Below are 17455 nucleotides of genomic sequence, written 5' to 3'. Positions count from 1 at the left end.
GACTTCCGATCCAGGCTCATGTCTTTCAAAGTGAACGTACTTGTCACCGTCCAACTTCTTCAACAAGTGTTGCATTTCTGTCAATGACCCGCGGAGGGATTTTCTTAACCTCTTGCAAGCACCATAAATCTGAGATATGGTAGTCAAGTTTAAAGGATTGTTTTCCTTCAAAGTCAACAACATCTTTCTCGGTGGAACCCAACTCTTTGTCATTTTTTCCACTTGCTCCTTCTCTTCGGAATTTAGACGACCAACAAAATTGTGGCCAAGTAGTGACCTAGCTGGTTCGTGGTTGTGTATACCTTCCATCACCTTTAGCCGTCAATCTCTATCTATGCCATTTTTCATATGTCGTCCTTTTAGTCTAAAAGGACAATCTGTCTTTTGTGTTCCCGTTTCTTGAACAAGGTCAGGGTCTCTGTAGGGAGCATACTTACCATGCTTCTCGCACCCCAACATGACATAAGCTTTTCTGCTTCCATTCCCACCGCTATCTGACTTTGTGATCAACGCGACATATCCATTTTCAATCGCAATTCCATGAACCCAATTGACAAGATCATCACGGGTAGGGAAAATCTGTTCAATGATGCATACCCAACACACAAACAAGGAATAAACAAGGGTGATCAAGACATAATAAGAATTGATATATTACACTTTCAAAACAATGCAAAAATCTGTTCAAAGAATAACTGATCAGTTGCAAATAAATGCGAGACATCTATACTTATACACGGGGGTACAAATGCTGGTGGTGGCACCTCTGTAGTGGCCTCTTCAGGTTGACCATTGTGCAATCCAACTTCAATCAATTGTGATTCACGAAAGAAAAATGATTCTGTCATCCCTGCAAGAGAATATGGAACTTTATTATCCATATTGAATATGGAACTTTATAATCCATATCGAATACGACAATTGATAATCCGTATTGAATACGGAATATAAATGTCCGTATTCACTACGGAAATTTATATTCCGTATTTTATCGCGTCTCAAAACTTCAAAACATCATCCTTCTAACTACTTAAACTACTTAATCTAACCACTTCAACTACTTAAACTTACAACATAACAACAAAAAACCAACAACACTTACCTCAAATGCTATCTTGTTGCATCCAATGGTGGAGAGCTTGGCCAATGAAGGAGTTGGTGGTGGTGGTAGGAAGAATGAAAGTGAGGTAGGAGAGGGTGAGAGAGAGGGTGGTCTGGAGGCATTGAAGGGGTTAAGGGGGCTGGTGAGGGGTTGGTGACGGAGGAGTAATGGTGAAGGGGTTAGTGGAGGGAGGAGTAATGGTGGAAAATGTGATGTCTGTCAGAGATAGAATACGGAATTTTGACTTCCGTATTCTATTTTAGTGAATACGAAAATTAAAAATCCGTAGGGCAATTTTGGATTTAAAAAACAAGGGTGGGGCGCGGAGCCCCATAGGGCCCCAAACCCAATTCCCCTGTTCTTTATTATTTTATTCTTTTGATTTTTTATTGTTGAGGGTGTATATGTAACTAACTTAGCCATTCATTTTTAACGTCTTCCTCTATTTGATAATATTATCACTCAATGTCATGATGTACCCAAAAAATATATTATCACCGAATCAAAAAGTCAACGCTTGTAGTTCATTTTTTCTCTGATGATCACTCCTAATTTAGAAGCTGGGTTAGTCTTTAAGTAGTGCAATCTTTCAAACTGTGAATGAGAACTCAAGTGGCTGAAGCTAAAACTTGTTCATTTGCAAGTTTGTCGAATCAACATGATGATGAATCTTGCAATTACTGTTGCAGTAGCTTTCCTTGTTGTGTACTTGCTGAAAATTTTGTACTCAGTTCTTTGGGTCCCATGGAGAATCCAGTGCCACTTTCAGAAGCAAGGGATAGGTGGCCCTGGTTACCGTCCAATCATTGGGAACTCGTCTGAGATCCGACGGTTTTATGCAGAAGCTAAATCAGAGGCATCGGCATCCCCATCTGTGCATGACATAGTAAAACGTGTGCTTCCATTCTACCATGGCTGGAGTTGCTTGTATGGTAAAACTTTCCTTTACTGGTTCGGGTCAGCGCCGCGTTTGGCCATATCTGACCCTGACATGATCAAGGAGGTGTTGGTGAATAAGGGTGGGGAGTATGGGAGAGTTCCCTATAACCCACACTCTAAGTTGCTTTTTGGAAAGGGACTTGGGGGGTTGGAGGGTGATCAATGGACATTTCATAGAAGGATAATAAACATGGCCTTCAACATGGAGCTTATTAAGGTGAGTTCCCATATTTTTCTTAGTTGTTTCTTCAATAGAAAAACACGAGTATGACTGTAAAATTTATTCCTTAATAATGTTGGGAATTCAAGTATAAGTTTGGAGTTCCAAGTTCATTCGTGACGGGCTATTGGAAACAATATAAGAGAAATGACCTATAAGAGATAGAGGTTTCTTTCCGGAAATAACTTGTGAAATCTATTTTTGTGGTGTGGGGAGAGTGTTTTGGTGAAACCAAGAGTGATTCCCTAAGATATATGAGAACTGGTGGTCGATTGTTGAGTATTTGAAGGCATTGGCTAGTACTTAGTAGTGTATGGTCTTTGGTCTTGACCCATCTTTATTGTGTATTATGTTTTTGTTTTTGGGCTACTCCAGTTTCCTCAAAATTCAAAGCGTAATTGCTGATACTATGCTGTTGAAGTCTTTATTAAAGTTATTTTGTTCTGTTCTTAACTTATGCTGTTGTAAGCTAACAAGATCTTATATAGAAAATAGATGAAGGATGCATATACTTTGAAATCAAGAGATTCAACCTCATTTACTTCTGGCTGTCCAACTCTGTAAGCCAACACACTCCACTGCACATCTCTCCTGTTGCTATCTTTGGCTCTGGATATTTCACCATACCAATATGGCCTGACCCATATTTTGCTTTGACCACTGCTTTATTTCCTCTAAGAAGCTCCAACAACACCACTCCTAACCCATAAACATCACTTTTTGTGGTTAGCACATTCAAGACATATAGTACTCAGGGTCAGTGTATCCAACAGTTCCCACTGCTTTGGTGGACATCAATTCTTGCTCAGTCTCAGGTTAAATTAATGACAATACAAAATCAGAAACTCTAGCATTCCAATTTGAATCTAAGAGTATATTTGAGGACTTAATATCTCTCTGAATGTTGGGTGGAACTGCATAGTTGTGAATATACTAAATTCCCCTAGCAGCACCTAAAGCAATTTTGATTCTCATCTTCCAAGAATTCAAAATGCTGCTGCTTTTTTCAACATTATTATTGTCATGCAAATGATCATGGAGTGACGGTGACCCGTTGCTCATGTACACGTAAACCAAAAGCCCTTCATCATTCTCCTCGCAGAACCCAATTAGCCTCACCAAATGCTTGTGGTGAAGCCGGGACAACAATACCAATTCAAAATCAAAAGAAATTTCGTTCTATGCTGGACATTTTTCTTCTTAATGCTGGTATCTCCTCTTTTAACTGCAACGTCACAACCGTCTGCTTGGTTGCCTTTGTAAACACTGCCAAAGCTACCAGCACCTATTTTATTATCCACTGGAAATTTGTTAGGGGCTGAAACTAGTGCATATAATGAGAAACTGTCAGTTCTGTCTAATTGCCTTGATGATGAACCACACCTGAATCTTCTTGAGCCGAGCCTTTTTCTAGAAAAAAGATCTTAATGTTGTCACATTAGAACCAAGATTAGGCATGGGAACTATATCCACATAGGCATCAGACTCACTATTTGTGGGTTGCACAGAATTATCCACTTTCTAAAAAAGCTAAATGAGATGTAGAAGTTAATCTCTATATTTGTGAGAAGCTATTATTTAAGACTCATAGTCATTGTATGATCATTTCAAATTTTCCTTTTCCTATAATGCTTGCTGGAAAAGTTGTACAGATTGTGCCCATATCTAGAAGCTATAATATTCCCTTTCTTAACTGTGAGTTTTATATGCTGAAGCGTCATTGTTCTATAATTGAGGGACAAGGAAAGGGGCATATAAATGGGATAGGTAATTTGAATATTAATGGTTATTATGTTGTCTTCAAAAGGACTTTTGTTGATGTTCTGTGTGTAAGAATTTAACATTCATTGATGACAATGCTGGGAAAACTTCTGCAGGGATGGGTGCCAGATATTGTAGAGAGTGTCACAAAGATGCTGGAGAAATGGGAAAGTGAAAGAGGTGAACAAGATGAAGTCGAGATAGATGTACATGGAGAGCTTCATGACCTTTCCGCGGATGTTATATCAAGGACTGCTTTTGGCAGCAGTTATGAAGAGGGCAAGCATATTTTCCAGTTACAGGAGCAGCAAATGCATCTTTTCTCAGAGGCAATTAGAAGTGTCTATATCCCTGGATTTAGGTAACTATGCCATCTATTATTGAGGAGTGTTTTCTTTCTTTCGCAGTTATAACTTACAGGAGTTTATTATGTTTTCAAGTTGGAATGTTGCACTGTAAATTTCATTTTGTTACAGATGTGTCCAAATAAAGGTTATGGCATACCTGGTACAGTTTGCTTTCTTTTATAGAGTTTTTCACTTTGATTCTGAAATTTTGATAAAATGATAGGTACTTGCCAACTAAGAAGAACAGGGATAGGTGGAGACTGGATAAAGAAACACGTGAATCAATTCGCAAGCTGATTGAGACCAAGAGCAATGTGAGGGAAAGAAATGTATTAAGTTCATTGATGAGTTCCTACAAGAATGAATTTGGTGGAGAAGACAAGTTAAGGGTGGAAGAGATTATAGAGGAATGTAAACTCATCTACTTTGCTGGAAAGGAAACAACAGCTAATTTATTGACCTGGGCACTTATTCTATTAGCAAAACATCAGGAATGGCAAAGTAAGGCGCGTGAAGAAGTTCTACGTGTTATTGGACGTGATCGACTTCTGGTTGCAGACAATTTAAATGACCTTAAGATTGTAAGTTCAATTTTCATAATCTGACTTGCCTTACCATGTCACACAAGACTATAGAATACATCTGTTTATATCAGTATGAGAATGAAGTTCTACAATACAATTTCTCCATTGAATGTCAGTTGGATCACAATTGTCTATTAATCGATACATCTGGGTGATTGCTGATATTATTCAATTGATATTTTGTCGACATTCAACATATGCTAAACAAGGCTTTTTACACTGAAGCAGATTTAAAGAATGTATATGGCCCTGGATGTAGTAGAAACAGTGGAATTTCATGATTTTAGTGAAATCAGTTAAGAATCTGGGGAAGATAGTGCAATATATAACAGTAATCAGTTTCAGCATTGTGTAAAGAAATGAACAGCAATTAATTTAGTTCATAGACTAATCCATTTTTTAGGTAATATGCATGAAGACAAGTTTCTGCTATATTTTTATTTATGACTTTTGGTTTACAATTTCCAACAGGTTAACATGATAATTAATGAAACACTTCGGCTCTATCCTCCAGCTCCATTTATGACAAGGCAAACCTCTGAAAATGTGATTTTAGGGGGCATTGAAGTTCCTGCTAAGACACAACTCTTCTTGGCATTGACTGCTGTTCATCATGACAGGGAAATCTGGGGAGAAGATTGTCAGGAGTTTAATCCAATGAGATTCAGCGAGGCTCGGAAACATTTAGCCGCATTCTTTCCTTTTGGATTAGGCCCTCGAATCTGTGTTGGGCAAAATTTGGCAATAGTTGAGGCAAAGATTGCTCTTGCTTTGATCATTGAACGATATAGTTTTATGGTATCTCCAAGCTATAAGCATGCTCCAACACAATTTTTAACTTTGCAACCTCAATATGGTGCACAAATCTTCTTTAGAAGGATTTCATATTGACGCTTGTTATCCCTTTTCCCCTTGGTGTCTGTCTGTAATTTGGGAATTTGCATGTAGATACCATTTCAGCTATAAATATTGTGCACTTTTGACACAGGTGTGAAATCTGGGTTGATAATCAAATATATATTGGTCTGTGGTGCTTATTTTCTCTTCCATTTTTACTGCTTCAACTGAGTTTCATAGGAGATGTAAAAAACATGAAGCGGTCCAACTTGAATTGGTCGAATGTTTCCATAAGTCAAAGCATAATCATTTATACAAATAAACACATTAGATAAGTCTTCATATGCGTATCAGCAATATATCTTTTATAGTAAAGTAGAGACATAGGCTATATCTTTAATTATTTGTCAGGATATGATAAATCAAAAAAGTTGGATAGTAGCAGGATATGATAAGAGCATGATAGATTCTTATACAATTATGCTGAGGTGCGTAGGGTAATCATAGAATATAATAATTGGTTGGATAGTTGCAGGATATGATAAGAATATCATAGACTTTTATCATGTTAAGTTGAGATGCGTTAGGTAATCTATATACTTTATAAAAGAGAATCACTACAAGCCCCAATTTATTGGGGTGTCACTCCCTTATTCAATCGGCTTCCAGAATCACTCTCCCACTTAAAATGCTGACGTGTTGCACTGACATTCAACCTAAGGCCAAAGCTGACGTTTCAACCATGGTGTTTTCCCCAATTATCTCTCCACCTTTTTCTCAATCAATCAAATCTCTTCATTGATTTTCCCCAATTATCTCTTCTTTTTGGTACATCAGAAAGATAAATTGCACCCGCCAAGAATTGATCCCTGGACTTTCCCCACCCAACCTACATATGTCCCCTAACTCTTACCAATTGAGCTAACAAAGCTGTTTTGACTTACTCTTTGCATGGGGTTAAGATTGTTGTTACTTTTGGTTGTCTGCATTTTTTCAAAAACAACCTGATGTCGAAGCAGATGTTGTAACATCGTGCTGTGACATTTGTCCCTACGGATCTGCTGTGTGTTTGGCTGGTTTTTCTAGAAGCTTTGGATTGATTTCGTGATAATCAAGTTAGGGTTATTGAAGAAGCTTTTATTTGTTATCTGGAATATAATATAGTGGAATCAAATCTGTTGAAGAAGATTTGATTTGGTTTAAATTGTGAAAGATGTTATCTTTTGTTCAAATCTTATTTGATAAGATTTGTAACTGGTTTAAAAAGATTTGTTCCAGATCTGTTTTGTGGACTCTATTTTCATGCAAGTCCATTGAAGATCAAGACCTGAAGAATGGCTATTTAAGGAGGCTTAACCCTAGTTGCAAAGTGTGCCTTGGGCCCCCAATGATTGGGTTTTAGGGTTGTATTTTGTGAGTCCTTGTTATGTTATTTGTACACCACTCTACTGCCTCCATTGATCATCATATGGCATAGAGTTGGTTTGTTTTAGTTGAGTTATAATCTCTTCAAACATGTTTTGATTGTTGTTACCAATCACTGTGGCAGTGATTGAGAGAAAGTGAGAGGGGCTCTCATACTTAGGTCGATATACTAAGTAGAAAAACACTGGGTAGATTAGGAAAAGAACTATGAACTGAGGTGTTCATGATTGTCTGTAGTTCCTAAATCTTGATATAGTGGATTTCCTTTCTTTGGGCGAAGCCCTCCAGATGTAGGTGATGTTGCACCGAACTGGGTTAACAATTCTCTGTGTTCTTTATTGTTTTTGTTGATTTAATGTTGTGCTGCACATCAGTTGTTACTGTTAGTCAGTTGTCGAACTGGTTGTCCCAGCATCGCGTTCGACATCTGTCCTGTGCGAGAACCAGAATTTCAATTAGTATCAGAGCAGGCACCCTATTCTGTTGGGTGATCTCCAAGGAATATATTCTGGTTTCATGGACAACGCCAAGGAAGAGGGATCAATAAATAGATCTGATCTTGTGATCTCATGTATCTGCTGCTGTTTATGTTGTGTCTCTGATATGCAACCCAATGATGTGCACCGTTTGAGGGGGAGTTCTGCTGCTGAGGGGGAGTTATGTTTATCTTCTCTGAATCTCAAGTTGTTTTATACAAAATTTTACAAAGGAGGAGATTGTTGTTACTTTTGGTTGTCTGCATTTTTTCAAAAACAACCTGATGTCGAAGCAGATGTTGTAACATCGTGCTGTGACATTTGTCCCTGCGGATCTGCTGTGTGTTTGGCTGGTTTTTCTAGAAGCTTTGGATTGATTTCGTGATAATCAAGTTAGAGTTATTGAAGAAGCTTCTATTTGTTATCTGGAATATAATATAGTGGAATCAAATATGTTGAAGAAGATTTGATTTGGTTTAAATTGTGAAAGATGTTATCTTTTGTTCAAATCTTATTTGATAAGATTTGTTACTGGTTTAAAAAGATTTGTTCCAGATCTGTTTTGTGGACTCTATTTTCATGCACGCCCATTGAAGATCAAGACCTGAAGAATGACTATTTAAGGAGGCTTAACCCTAGTTGCAAAGTGTGCCTTGGGCACCCAAGGATTGGGTTTTAGGGTTGTATTTTGTGAGTCCTTGTTATGTTATTTGTACACCACTCTACTGCCTCCATTGATCATCATATGGCATAGAGTTGGTTTGTTTTAGTTGAGTTGTAATCTCTTCAAACATGTTTTTATTGTTGTTACCAATCACTGTGGCAGTGATTGAGAGAAAGTGAGAGGGGCTCTCATACTTAGGTCGATATACTAAGTAGAAAAAAACTGGGTAGATTAGGAAAAGAACTATGAACTGAGGTGTTCATGAGTGTCTGTAGTTCCTAAATCTTGATATAGTGGATTTCCTTTCTTTGGGCGAAGCCCTCCAGATGTAGGTGATGTTGCACCGAACTGAGTTAACAATTCTCTGTGTTCTTTATTGTTTTTGTTGATTTAATGCTGTGCTGCACTTCAGTTGTTACTGTTAGTCAGTTGTCGAACCGGTTGTCCCAGCATCGCGTTCGACATCTGTCCTGTGCGAGAACCAGAATTTCAAAGATTTCAAGGTCTGCACCTGTGATTTCTCATTTACTGTTTGCACATGACAATATTATATTTGCTCGCACAGATGTGCAAGAGGTGGAGTGTATTTGGACAATTCTCTCTACCTATGAGAGAGCTTCAGGATAAGTTATTAACCTTGATAAATCAATGCTTTCAAGCCGAAATGTGCCACAAATTTTTTGTCATTAGCTGAGACAGCTGTTAAGAGTAAAGGTGGTGGAAAGCTTTGATAAGTATTTGGGTTTATCGACTATCATTGGAAAGTCAAAGACCCAGATATTCAATTTTGTTAAGGAAAGAGTTTGGAAGAAACTCTTTGGGTGGAAGGAAAGGTCTGTCTAGACGAGGAAGAGTTCAACTCCTATTAAATCTTCTTCAATACACCAATTTAAATTTTAAATTCAGCTCTCTTTCCCAACCCACTACTAACACAATTAACACAATTTTCTATCCACAGTAGTTATGTGCAGTGCATTCTCTTTCTAAAGGCCCGTTCGGGGTGGTTTTTGGTTTTATGTTTTGAAATTTTAAAAAAGTAAAACTAGTTTTTATTTTTATAAATCTAGTTTTTTTTTTTTTGTGGTTTTGAGTGTCAAATTTTTTTTGTCAACTTTGTAAATTCACAATAGTCACAACAATTATCAACTTTGTGAACTCACATGGGTGGTAGTGGCGACATGATAATGGAGGGGTCAGATAGCAGCGATGGTAGAGTTTCGATGTTACCTAACAACGATGACAGTGGCAGTTGTGGTGGTGATGGCAGTAGTGACAATGGTGGTAGAGGTGGCGGCAGTGGTCGTGTTGAAGGTGGTAGTGCAAGTGGTGGTGCCAACATCGATGGTGGTGGTGGTGACGGTGGAGGTGGTTGTAGTGGAAATGAACTTGTGGTGGTGGAGAGGGTGTTACCTGGTGGTTGTGATGATGATGGTGGTCGCAACGACGTGGTGGTTGTGGCGATGGAGATTGTGGTGGTGGTGGTGGTGGTGGCGACAGTGGAGGTGGTGGTGGCGCAAGTGACAGTTGTGAAGGGTGGTGGTAGTGGCAGTGAGGGTGGTGGTGACGACGGCGACACGGGTGGAGGATGCATGTGGAGGCGGCGGCGGCGGTGAAGGTGGTTGTGGTGGCGGTGGTGGTGGTGATGACGGTGGATGGTGATGGTGATAAAGTTACATGTTATTAAAAATAAAAACTATAATCACAAAACCATATTTTGTGGTTTTGAAAAACAGACTAAAACGGTTTTGAAAATCAATAAAAACTTACTTCAGCTCCATTTTTGCCAAACATGTTTTGTTTTCAAAGTTGCATTTGAAAACCAAAAACTGAAAACTGACAACCACCTTCAAAAAAATTTGAAAAACTTCAACCTTAAAATCCCGTGATCAAAACCCTTAAAGGCTAGCTCTCTCCCCTCATCTCCATGATCAAAACCATCCTCCCCAAAATTTCTTCCACCGTTGTCTGTCACCGGCTCTACCTCCAACAACAACTCTCCAGATTTGATGGTGTTTGCTTGGGATTCAATTATGATATGTAAGCAAGTAGATTGTAAACTCATATCTACTGTTTTGTTCTCAATTTCCTATGTTTTGTAACCCTATTATTTTATATCTGGCCTCATTTTCCTGAATTGAGTTTATCCAATTGTTTTATTTCAGGAGATTGCCCGAGGAAATAAAAACAAGAAAGGAGAATATGTTCCTGATCCGTTGGTAGAAATGTTATGTGAGGATAACTTGGTCTTGAATTGTCTGTAGAAATGTTATGTATGGAGACATTGTCTTACCATTTTAATGAATCAAGACATAGGGAAGCTAGAAATACATCTGCAAAAACTATTATAAGTAATAAAAGTAGAAATTGTCCTCGATATAAACTATGAGTTCAAACTTATTTTCTTTCTTACTATTTGTGCTTATAGATTGAATTCTTGATTCTTTATCTATATTGCGTGTACCTTTTGCTATCGAATTTCTTTGCAAGTACTCCACACTATGATGGATGCAAATCTTTTTTATTTTAAATATTTGTTATATTACCAATGATGATTGTCATTCCTTTTAAACGATGTGATTGCAGATAGCATATTGTTGTTCCTTTGTTATGGCTGTGTACATTTTAGCTAATGTATTGTGTGTGCCAAAATGTGGGACAAGATGTTGTAACATCGTGCTGTGATATTTGTCCCTGGAAACGTGATGTGTGCTTAACTGTTTTGTTCTAGAAGCTTTGGGGTGATTTCGTGATATTCAAGTTAGGGTTATTCAAGAAGCTTCTGTGCGTCGTTCAGGGAATATATCAAGTGTGATCAAATCGTGTTCATAGGATTTGATTTGAAGTTAATTGTGGAAGTTTCTATCTTTTGTTCAAATTCATAAGATTTGTTGCAGCTTTTAAAAAATACACTTCCTGATTTTTGTATGGACTCTTTGTTCGTTCAAGTCCATCAAAGACAAGGCCTGAAGAATTGCTACTTATGAAGACCCAAGACCTAGTTGCTAGGTGTGCTTCGTGTGTGTGATTAGGGTTTTATTCTGAGTTCATACTGTTTGTTCTCTTAGCAGCTTTATGTTCTTGTGTTAAGCTGAGAGTTGGTGTGTTTGTTGTGTGGTCTTGAGATCTGTTTTTACTCTTGTGTAAGAGATCAATCACTGTGGCAATGATTGTGTGTGAGAAAGTGCGAGGGGCTCTCATACTTAGGTAGAGGTCTAAGTAATAAATCACGGGTAGAGTTAGGTAGAAAAGGCGGTGAACATGGGTTGTTCAGTTAAGACCTTTTGTGTACTTGTTTCTCTATAATAGTGGATTATCTTTCTCGGGTGAAAACCCTCCAAACGTAGGTGATATTGCACCGAACTGGGTTACCAATCTCTTGTGTTGATTTTGTTATTTCTGTTCATTAACTTGCATATCTGACAACCGTTATCTATGTTATGTTGTACAAGATGTCTTAGACATCAGGTAGAACATCTGTCCTACGGTTGCCAGAATTTCACATATGAAATGACAAAGAACAAAGGCTAGAATCCAAACTGTTGCAGCTATAACACTTCAAAGTTCAAAAAATAAATGTTGGCTTTATTTCTTGAAGGATACCAAGTTCCAAGACCTGGAAGATGTGAAGCGTGAAGACAGATCAAAGCCTAAAAAGACCTCTGTTCACGGATTTGGCTACAATTATTGTGTGAATACTCATTATAATGGTGATTTTTTAGTATTCTTGTTGGTTCTTTCTTTTATAATCTTGGTGGATTGCTATGGACAAAGTTTTTCATTAGCTGTGGTTGTTTCTATATGCTTTCCTTTTTGAGAGTTTTGTTCACATAACTTGGAATTAGTGGGTGTTGTTTGGATTCAGTGGGTCATCATTTCCAAAAGATACAAATCCAATTGTTAAGCATGCCAATAAATTGTTGGCCAAAATGCCTGCTCCACCTACATTTGCTTCAGAGTTTCCTACTTAGAAGTTTTCTCTTGGGCTTCATCCTGGTGCTCATTCTTCCAATTCCACTCATACAACTGCATGTATGTTCAGTATTACATAAATTACTTTAAGAGGCAACGCGATGGATTGGATGGTGGGCAAGAATGTCTTCTAGGTTTTCTCAACCTGATTTTAACTTTTCTTCTTCGATGCCTATTTCTGACTTTGGTCTCTAGCAAGACTACATTTGTGTTGGCACATGGTTGTTTATACTTGGGTTTTTTAGTTCTGATTCTTACATTGAGTTTCAAGATTGGAAGCTACATGTATAGTGGTGATTGGTAATGACAACTACAAGGTTGGCTATGAGAGAGTAAGCTCCAATCTATTAGGTATCATTTTGTGTTGTTCATTGCACTCTTTAAATAACTAGGATCCCATGAATTCGTAGGTTTCCTTATGGTAATTTTAGTCATACTAATCTATACCTTCTATTCTAGGAGTTGGGAGTAACGACTACACCCCTACCCGGACGCCGCGCTACACACCCTAGACCGGACGACCACGCGCCCTCCCGGACGAACGGACCGACCAGACCGGTGAATGAACGGTCAAACTAGGTTGAGCGCCAACGGATCGATAGCGACCCAGGCCCCCGCCAACAACGAAGGACAGGAGGAGAGTCACCTCAGACATGCCATCACTAACACTATACCCCAGTATAACTGGATAGGGGCAAGGCTCGAGACCTAGTCCCTGGTTATTAGGAACCCCTAGTCCTTGGATCTTTATAGATAGCAGGGATCGCATAGAGATTTGACGGCAGGGAACCTCCTAGGACCTAAGTATTCATGATCTGACCTGAAGCTACCTTAGCTACCTCACCAGGTATAAAAGGCTCCCTCTATAGGAGCCAAGGTAGGCTTTTCTAACTTCAACACTTAGAGATATTTTGGAATATCCTTGAACTGACTTAGGCATCAGAGTCTTTGTAGGTCTCTTGGACTCATCCACGACGACCGACCACAACCTCTCCTTCATTGTAAAAAATTTCCCGTCACCACGAGTTCTCAACCACCGAAGAAGCTTCCAGCAACGCCATGGTAGAGACATACCAGTCTTCACGACGCATCTACACCTCAAAAGGCCACGTCTAGAGAATAGACAAAACCCAGCCTCAACGTCGCTCTTCTCCCCAACCGGTAGGGTCTACACCCCATACGTCGCAGTGCCTTATCACTTCGAAGCGCGCAACTCTCACTCCTTGGGCCGCCAACGAGGCCCTCCATCGCCTCAGGGAGTGACTCCAACAAATCGATGGTCAGAAGGAAAGACCAAGAAGACCTTCCCCCATTAGGGAACCCAGCAGGGACAACAAGGTCCAGTTCGACACGAAGAAGCCGAGGTTGACCATGTAGTGGACCAGTCTTCGATCACTACTCACGGGAGACGTCATCACTCCCCCGGAGAAGTGCCTCACGCCATAGGACCGTGTCCCAAACCCGTCTACCCACAAGGATGAATAGAGCTATCACCACACTCTTGCCCCCCATGGCCAGTCCACTCTCGCAGGAAATAATGTTTTTCCCCTTCCCCATGGGCTTCTCCAGACCTAAAATGAAGCTATATGAGAGAGACACTGACCCCCAGGAACACCTAAACTTCTTCACGGTGGCCATGCAATACGCAGAAGCTAGAAATCCGCTTTTCTGTCGATGCTTCCCCCTGAGTTTGGGAAAATGACCGATTAACTGGTTCCAAAATCTACCCCATGGATCACTACACAGTTAGGCGGACGTTAGAGCCCGTTTTTACGCTCAATTCTCCTCCGTGAAAGCTATTCCTAAATCGGAAGAGACCTTGGCTTTAGTAAAACAAGGTTAGAATGAATCCTTGAAAGCTTTCCTCAATCAGTTCAACAAAGAAGTTGGAGATATTCCCGACCTCATTCCTTAGGTCCGACTAGTATTAGTCCGAGCGTTCCTTAAACCGGGATCCTTCCTCGCCCCTCTGGACGGAAAGAAAGTCAGGACGCGGGAAGAATTCCAAACCAGATCTGAAAAATACATCAATATGGAGGACACGAAAGCCCTAAGGGCCTCAAACTGATGAAATCAAGTCCAAGATCCAGAAAAGCAGAAAGAGGAAGGGGGCAACCACATACCCGAGACAACCGCGGGAAGAATCAGGAAGAGAAAAAACCAAGAAGAAAAAGGTTCGATAAATATGCCCCACTAAACTCCCCGCTGTCCAAAATCCTCCGAGAAAAAACGTCGAACGACCTACGTGATAGACCACCCCCGATGCTCACCAAGAATGACAAGTTGGACTAAAAGACGTTAAATGGAAATACAGAGACAAGCATACACACGCATAAAAGTATGCACACAAGCACACATATTTCCCACGCCGCATGCACGCTGCATGCACACACAAACGCTAGAAGGTCAAAATAAGCTGATATGTTGCATAGTTTGAAGGAAAAAGAAAATGTTAGGCATGACCTTTTTCTAGTATGAGATGTGATAGTGTTCTTTTGTGTTGGCAATCTTTTCTTGACCAATATAGTGCAATATTGGAAAATTGTAGAGGCGTGTATCCACCGTGCCACTGACTTTGCAATTTCTACAGAAGTGCTGCTGTAAATATGCATATAGGTTGTCTTGGTAACCGAAAATATCACCTTGGTCAAAGACAGAAAGGTCAGCTGCTAATGGTTGATACACACTAATTGAGCTCCTCTACTGACAAATCTAGCAGCTTTGGATACGTAGAAATGGCGTTGGACAAACAAAAGTTGTCAAAGCTGCCAATAATCCTCAACTCATCCTCTAAAGTGGTGGTAACAACTTTGAGAACATGGCTCACTGTTCTCGTTGTGTGGATTAAGTTTGAAGTATCTATGTGAGGGGTTCATGCAGCACCATATGAGGGGTTAGAGCAAAGGGCCAGGAAGAAGAAGAAGATGAGTGTGGTGGTAGTTGACATTGTGTGAGCACATATGTTATGTTGAAGAAGATTAAGAAAACAGCATAATGGAGGAGGAAAAGGGTGATGAACTGACGATATGAGGAGGAAGAGCATGATTGTGTGAGGAGGAAAAGGAGGAGGTGTTCTGCTTATATAGATGATATGAAGCTTAGTGGAAGGCTAGGTATTGGTTGGATCAAGCTTATAAGATTCTTATTTATTTTTTTCGGAAACAAGATGGGAGGGGACAAATTGATGAGGGTTTTCCTTTATGTGTATTAGTGTATCTGGCTTAAACTTTATTTACGAGATCAGGAATTGAGACCATATATAACATATGACTGTTCTATGTATTCCTTGACTGGAATGTAGGTTACATAATTAACCAACCCGGTCACGTAGAAATGGCGTTTGTTCAAACGAGAGTTGTCAAAACCGCCAATGCTCAACTCATACTCTAGAGTGGTGGTAACAATATTGGAGAACATGACTCACTGTTCTAACTGAATTGATAAAATTTAAAGGATATCCCTTCAAGCACTCTAACCATACACGATCAGAGCATCATCCTCTAATCAGAAATTATGTTCCTTGTACCCTTATCCCAACAAACAATATTTACTTATTATAAGTATAATATTAAATGGAAATAAAGAGACAAGCACACACAAGCATACAAGTATGCACACAAGCACACATATTTCTCACGCCACATGCACGTTGCATGCACACACAAACGGTAGAAGGTCAAAATCAGCTGATACGTTGCATAGTTTGAAGGAGAAAGAAAATGCTTGCTAGGTATGACCTTTTTCCAGTATGAGATGTGATAGTGTTCTTTTGTGTTAGCAATCCTTTCTTGACCAATATAGTGCAGTATTGGAAAATTCACCGTGCCCCTGACTTTGCAATTTATGTAGAGCTTCCGCTGTGAATATGCATATATGCTGTCTTGGTAACAAGAAATCTCACATAAGTCAAAGACAGAAAGGTCAACTGCTAATCTCATAGCGACAACTTGATGATATTCAAGTCTTGCAGTGTTCCTGAAGGATATGTGTTGTGCTATGAACCCTTTTCCAAAGACACCTTCATAAATGAAGTGGAAAAATGAAAACATGATCAAATATATTAATATATTAGCTATATATTAAACAACGCAAAAGTTTCAGGAGGCCTTGAGAATAACTAAAAACTAATACACTTATATTACTTCAATGTTAATTTTACTATGGTGGTACACACAAGCTTTTGATACAAAATACACTTTTAAAGTTCCCTTCAAATGTGAAGAGAAATGAACGTTTAACACTGTGAGTTTCAGGTTTAAAGAAATTACACCCAAGACTAGGCTCACGTTACCTTGACGATTATGGATCTCTTTGTGGACTTGTTCTTGAATATCAAGAAATAATGTTAATAGACCCCCAAAATTATTTACAATTCGTGGCAATTTAGATTTTTGCAAGTCACTTTAGCCTATTTTAAATTTGTATAATTGCATGAAAATCAAAGATATTCTTGAAAATAAAAAAAGGATTTGGAGTATTGTAGTGTGTTCTTACCAAAGGTAGTTGTGTAGTATGTGGTCAAATTCTGATTGTAGCTCAAACTTTTAGAGATGATAGTGAGATCCATACCATCTCCAACCATTTTCAAGGTCCACTTATTCTTACCAATGTTAACAATCTCATTGTAGACTCCTCTTTTTATGCAGATGACATAGTGTTTGTTGCTATAGTCCGGGGCTGCACGTACTGCATCCATGACTCTACTAAATTCTCCACTCCCATCAGCAGCAACTACAACATCCGGAAGATCACCATTTGATTGAAAGTCCCTAGGATCCACCCATGGAGGAAGTCCGCCCTAGCCCTTGTTGTTGGAATGATGTGAAACTGAAACACGATGCACGTGGGTGAAGAGCTCCTAAACCAACGAGTTCACTTGGTCTATTCCAGGGGATATTAGATCCTTCACATGGTCACTGTTGGTTCCTTCAAGTCCTTCCATGCATGTATATGTATCATAAACTACATCACTCAATCATCTGGAGCAGCAATGCCAAGTAAGATGGTAGTGGTGAAGGTCACCAAGAAGAAGAAGAGTATTGTGGTGGTGGTTGTCACTGTGGTTTGTTTTGTTGAAGAAGAAAACATATCAGGTGATTTTTTACTTTCTATCGTTTGTGTGTGTGCGTGC

The 17455-nt window shown here is 39.3% G+C and overlaps 1 protein-coding gene across 1 annotated transcript; it reads left to right on the top strand.

Moving 5' to 3' along the window:
* The first annotated feature begins 1589 nt into the window (after nt 1-1589).
* On the top strand, nt 1590-5990 carry LOC130737648 (cytochrome P450 734A1-like). The gene is made up of 4 exons (XM_057589463.1): nt 1590-2258; nt 4139-4383; nt 4593-4950; nt 5425-5990. Exons 1-4 carry the CDS (start codon nt 1761-1763, stop codon nt 5842-5844), a joined length of 1521 nt encoding a protein of 506 aa, XP_057445446.1. The 5' UTR covers nt 1590-1760; the 3' UTR covers nt 5845-5990.
* The last annotated feature ends 11465 nt before the right edge of the window (nt 5991-17455 follow it).

The sequence above is a fragment of the Lotus japonicus genome, chromosome 2 (genome assembly GCF_012489685.1).
Source record: "Lotus japonicus ecotype B-129 chromosome 2, LjGifu_v1.2".
Taxonomy (NCBI): Eukaryota; Viridiplantae; Streptophyta; class Magnoliopsida; order Fabales; family Fabaceae; genus Lotus; species Lotus japonicus.
This window is presented reverse-complemented; position numbering and strand designations above follow the sequence as displayed.

Bases quoted from the DNA above. Each gene is read 5' to 3' on its own strand.
- LOC130737648 (XM_057589463.1), top strand. From the start codon at position 1,761: ATGATGATGAATCTTGCAATTACTGTTGCAGTAGCTTTCCTTGTTGTG. The intron at 4,384-4,592 runs GTAACTATGCCA...ATAAAATGATAG, and splicing joins GTCTATATCCCTGGATTTAG to GTACTTGCCAACTAAGAAGA. The intron at 4,951-5,424 runs GTAAGTTCAATT...AATTTCCAACAG, and splicing joins ATTTAAATGACCTTAAGATT to GTTAACATGATAATTAATGA.